Source organism: Lipotes vexillifer, unplaced genomic scaffold (genome assembly GCF_000442215.2).
Source record: "Lipotes vexillifer unplaced genomic scaffold, Lipotes_vexillifer_v1.1 scaffold810, whole genome shotgun sequence".
Classification (NCBI taxonomy): domain Eukaryota; kingdom Metazoa; phylum Chordata; class Mammalia; order Artiodactyla; family Lipotidae; genus Lipotes; species Lipotes vexillifer.
In genome coordinates, this window is record NW_006797357.1 from 952,068 (window position 1) to 957,997 (window position 5,930).

The 5,930-nt window shown below is 36.7% G+C and overlaps 1 protein-coding gene across 1 annotated transcript in view; it reads left to right on the forward strand.

Moving 5' to 3' along the window:
* Positions 1-5,930, forward strand: part of DHX29 (DExH-box helicase 29) — a 48,526-nt gene that overhangs the window by 18,058 nt on the left and 24,538 nt on the right. Inside the window, exons 9-11 of the mRNA XM_007469276.1 lie at positions 2,159-2,324; positions 2,579-2,702; positions 4,192-4,800. Coding sequence (XP_007469338.1) covers positions 2,159-2,324; positions 2,579-2,702; positions 4,192-4,800 — 899 coding nt within the window. The remainder of the gene's footprint in view (positions 1-2,158; positions 2,325-2,578; positions 2,703-4,191; positions 4,801-5,930) is intronic.

The following is a 5,930-nucleotide window of genomic DNA, read 5'->3' on the forward strand; positions in this document are numbered from 1 at the left end:
CTGGGCCACCAGAGGTGTGTAAGTGTGCTCTTCTTTGTGCTCATAGGTAAATTATTGATATAGCTAGTATATTTATCAGTCTGTAATATAGTCAGTTGAGTCCCACACTAAATTGTCAGTTCTTTTAATTGTACATTCTTTCTACAAATATTTATTGAATTTTTATTGTTCATAATATCAGGTGCTACATGTACAGTTATTAGCAAAATAACTTGATCTTTGCCCTCTTCAAGTATACAGTCTAGCAGGGAAGGTAAGCTTTAAACAGACACAGATACACAATTACAAACTGTGATGTGTGCTGTTGAAAGAAAACTGGCTTCCAATAATAGAGCTAATAAGGGGGCCTAATTTGCATTGGGGAAACCTTGCTAAGGTCTTGCTCTGAGATCTGACAGATGATTAGGTATTAGCCTGGTAATGAGTTGGTGGAAAGAACTTCTAAGGAAGGAGACAGTACATTGGAAGTCTAAGGTGGAAAAGAGCTTAGAGCATCACTATTCAACAGAACACACTATGATGGGAATGTTCTGTATCTGCACTATCCAATGTGGTAGCTACTAGCCAAATATGAGTACAGTTGACTCTTGAACAACGTAGGGGTTAGGGCCGCTGACCCCTGTGCAGTCAAAAATCTGCGTATAACTTTTGACTTAAACATAATACTATGTTTAAGTCAAACATAAATACTAATAGCCTACTAATGACTGGAAGCCTTAGTGATAACAGTTGATTAACATATTTTGCATGTTATATGTATTATATACTATATTATTACAATAAAGTTAGCTAGAGAAAGAAAAACATAAAGGAAATCATAACAAAGAGAAAATACATTTACAGTACTGAACTGTATAGATTCTGTGAGTTTATGTTATCTATGTACAAGATGAATCGTCTGTCAGTACCTATATCAACATTGTCTTATATAATTCAAAACACTGTAGATGTTATATGTATTACTAACATTAGACATCAGAAATGAAAAGATAATGTGCAGAAGAAGTCCTTAGTTGTTTATAGGTATAATGATTCATGCATTAATAGCGAAGCAGCAGCAATATGATTGCTTTAATGGTACCCTAGTGTAATCAATACAACTGCTTTACTTCACTGTTAGTTTAGCCTTATACACTAATGAAAGAATCATTGTAAAATTTTTATGGCATACAGTATTACAGTAGTATTCATAATATACTATTGGAAACACTGTTAACATTTTTTAAAAAACCACTTAACCTATGATGATAGGCTGATATGCAGTTTCTCCAATTATGAGAGAGAGGCATTCTGTAAGGTAAGGTAATTCTTTGAAAGCAAAGTTATAAAACAAAGAAAATAACACATGATTAATTTTATATTAATTATCACCTCATGCCTGTGTAAGGATAGGCTATCCACTTCAATATAAGTCTTACACATGATGTTCTTCATGTGTGTTTTTGTATATTTATTGAAAAAAAATCTGCATATAAGTGGACCTGTACAGTTCAAACCTGTGTTGTTCAAGGGTCAACTATATTGAGCACTTGAAATGTGACTAGTATAACTGAGAAACTGAAATTTTAATTTTAATTAATTTAAATTTAGCCACATATGGCTGGTGGCTACTGTATTGAGCCAGGCAAGTTTAGAGCATTTAAGGAATTGACTCATGACCAGTATGGCTACAGCATAGCGAGCATGATGGAAGACTGACAACAAATAGGCAGGGATGGGCCACAGAGGGCTTTTAGGCACTAGTGAAGAATTTGGACTTTATCTTATATGCAACATGAAGCCATTGACAGTGGTGGTAGTGGCAGCTGTTAAGCAGAGAAATGACATCTGATTTATATCTTTTCAAAAGATAGTCTACCAAACATTGTAATTCAGAGTATTCTAAACAATTCATCGCATGGATTGTATCATAGATATTTTACAAGAACACATAACTTAAGATACTTTTTTAAAAAGATCCAGATTTTCACTGATTCTGTCCATCAAGAGGATTCCCTTACATCACTTAAAGAAGAGCAAGCCTTTCTGTCTGTCTTTTTTTAAACCTATTCTCTTCTAAAAGTCTGTTCCCAAAAGTGAGAGAACACTAATTTCTCAAAAAAAAAAACTGTATATTACTACATAACCATTTTTAAAGAACCAATCTTTATCATTTTAGAGAAAAAGAAAGAACCTCATGATGTAAGAAATTTTGACTATACTGCTCGAAGCTGGACTGGAAAATCTCCCAAACAATTTCTGATCGATTGGGTCAGGAAGAATCTTCCCAAGAGTCCAAATCCTTCCTTTGAAAAAGTTGCAGTAGGTAGATACTGGAAATGTAGGTATGTTTTTGGTTAACTGAATGAACTTATAGAAAAATCTAAGATGAAAATCTTTTTTTTCTGATGAGTTAAGTAGATATTTAGGAAGCTAATTCCACATCTCAGATTGATAGTGCTTATAAGTCATTATGTAGTATGATGTCTTCCATGGGAATATTTAATTTAAATAATTAAACTACAGTTCAATGTTAATGGAATTCTGACTTTTTTTACTTCATCAATTTTATTTTAAAATGTTTTTGGTTTCTTTGTAGGGTAAGGGTAATCAAGTCTGAAGATGATGTACTGGTAGTATGCCCTACAATCTTAACAGAGGATGGCATGCAAGCTCAGCACCTGGGAGCTACTTTAGCTCTTTATCGTTTAGTGAAAGGGCAGGTGAGACTTTTTAGACCTAAGTGTTTCAAAAATCATTTCTGGGGGCTTCCCTGGTGGCGCAGTGGTTGAGAGTCCACCTGCCGATGCAGGGGACACAGGTTCGTGCCCCAGTCCAGGAAGATCCCACATGCCGCGGAGTGGCTGGGCCCGTGAGCCATGGCCACTGAGCCTGTGTGTCCGGAGCCTGTGCTCCGCAATGGGAGAGGGCACAGCAGTGAGAATCCCGCGTACCACAAAAAAAAAAAAAAAATCATTTCTGGAGTAATGGGTATATTTTGTCAACATAAAACTGTATCTGCATGTGGAAGTTAGTTTTTAATTATGGCCCTTTGTGCCAATTTTCTCTTACTGAATGCTTCTTCTGATTAATCCTTGTTTCTGCTTATTTATAATTTTGACTTCCTCTCACTTCTAAACATAGTTCAGTCTTTCTCTCCTTAGACCAGAGGCTCTGAACCATTTGGTCCAGCTTTGTAAGCTATACTAATTTACAGATTAAGAAATAGTTGTGCTAGAGTGGTTGAATTAAGGAGAGTTTTTAAACATTTGTTTTCCTTTAATGTTATATTGTCTCTCAACTTTAAAAAATTAGACACTGGTTCCAGTTTTCACTTTTAGGTTATATGACTATAAGCTTCCAGTTTAAGGAAAGATGAAAATAAAGTATTACTGAAGAGAGCACTTTTAAGAGAACACAATGCTCTTTTTTTTGGTTGGGGGGGGGTATTGTCAACATCTCCTTTTTATAATAAACGTATATATCTTTCTTCATGGGGAATTAGAACTACTGAAAATTTAGGCACTGATTAAGTGGAACTCCAACAACAGTTCTTTTCCATTTTGTGTCAGTAAAAGTTCTTAATGTCTTTATTTCCCTCATTTTGCAGAATTAAGGTATCATAAGCTAAGCTTAATTGATGGAAGTGACTATCAGTGTTACAGAAATAATTGCGGGCTCTTTTATAAGACAGAATTAAGATAACTTAGTTTCATCCAGTGGAGTTCATTTAAAATACTTTGACCTGTAATATTATACAACTGCTGGAATCTCAGAGGGAACTTTGTTTTAAAGATGCGTTATGGATCATCTGTATATTTAAATAGCACCACTATAGGAATAAATAATAAACATGTATTTAATAGTTTATTGTGTTCCAGCAATAAGCACATTACATGATTAACTTAGTTTACCTCAGAGTATGCCTGTAAGGGAGGTACTATTATTAGCCCCATTTTACAAATTTAGAAACTAAGACACCAAGAGGTTAAGTTACTTGCCCAAGGTCACACAGCTAGTAAGTCTAGAAGCCTGAATATATGCTATTTATAAATTTGCATCATATACATGTATATCTTATATTAAAGTAGTAACACTAGTTTAAGAGACATTTTAAGAAGAAGGCAGCTATCCTTTTAAGTTCTAACCTATTGAATTTTGGTGTCCAGTAGTTAGTGAAAACGACATAACTACTGTGTTTTCCCTTTATAGTCAGTTCATCAGTTACTTCCGCCCACTTACCGAGATGTCTGGCTGGAGTGGAGTGATGCGGAAAAGAGAAAGGAACAGTTAAATAAAATGGAGACCAATAAACCACGTGACCTTTTCATTGCCAAACTTCTGAATAAACTGAAGCAGCAGCAGCAACAGCAACAACAGCACTCTGAGAATACGAGAGAAACCTCTGAAGATCCTGAGGAATCTTGGGAAAATTTAGTTTCTGATGAGGATTTTTCTGCACTGTCCTTGGAATCAGAAAAGGCAGAAGATTTGGAGCCGGTTAGAAACCTCTTTATAAAGTTGCAAAGCACACCTAAGTACCAGAGACTGCTAAAGGAACGGCAACAGTTACCCGTGTTCAAACACAGGAACTCAATTGTCGAAACTCTTAGAAGGCACCGGGCTGTGGTGGTGGCAGGTGAAACAGGGAGCGGCAAGAGTACTCAAGTGCCACATTTCCTGTTGGAGGACCTGCTTCTGAACGAGTGGCGAACAAGCAGGTGCAGCATTGTCTGCACCCAGCCCCGGCGGGTCTCAGCAGTGAGCTTAGCCACAAGAGTGTGTGATGAACTGGGCTGTGAAAATGGACCTGGAGGAAAGGTGAGACACTGTCCAACCTCACCTCAGAGAGTGCTGACCTCACTCAACCTGTGCCCTTGGGACCCAAATAGAGCCTGTGCCGTATATGAGTTCTGACCGATGCTGTTTGTTCAGTAACGTATCTCAGGTGTTTCTCATGTTTTCTTGGATCGATGTGATATTATGCCACTCTCCTTTACATGAAAAGGACTGTCAGTAATTATCATTAAAATTCTCACATAAAAGGAAAATATATATGCACTTTAATAATTGAGTATTCAAATATATTACATACTAAGTTGATCATTCAAAGAATATAAACACATACAAGTATAACTGTAATATCAGATATCTCAAGTATTTGGAAATCTTTTCTGTGGGATGTATTCCTGAATGATTTTCATTAGTTCAGTGAACAGAAGGACAAAACAATATAAAAGAAAATGCCAGACTATTTTCAAATCCTGTATATAAAAAAAATAATAGGAAAAGTACTTAAATATATACTGTCACACACTTTGCGATAAAAGTACACACAAAACTGGCCAGACCTTAATCGGAGTGACTGCAAAGTATAGGAATTAATAAAATTGCTTTAGAACCAAATGTAATGAATTCCCAGTTCATATAACTCAGTTTAATTATACTTTGAATTGTTCTTTATAAATATGATACTTAACATCTTTGTCTCTATCTTTAAGTTAGGTATCCCTTCATTAAAAAACATTTTATTTGGCAATTTTTCTTGGTTTCTCTCATGAAATGAAAGAGGAAAAAGGACATAATTTCTGTCTTATAAGGAATTTACATTAAGGGGATGACAGACATGTTTACAAGTATAACAAAGGAATGACTGAAGGAGAAAGAAAATGTGATGGGAATAGAAGTGACTTCAGGATTCCCATCAGGCACCACTGGTTTTTTTTGGTTTTGTTTTTGTTTGTTTTGCGGTACGCGGGCCTCTCACTGTTGTGGCCTCTCCCATTGCGGAGCACAGGCTCCGGACGCGCAGGCTCAGCGGCCATGGCTCACGGGCCCAGCTGCTCCACGGCATGTGGGATCTTCCCGGACTGGGGCACGAAGCCATGTCCCCTGCATCGGCAGGCGGAGTCTCAACCACTGCGCCACCAGGGAAGCCCCCCACCACTGGC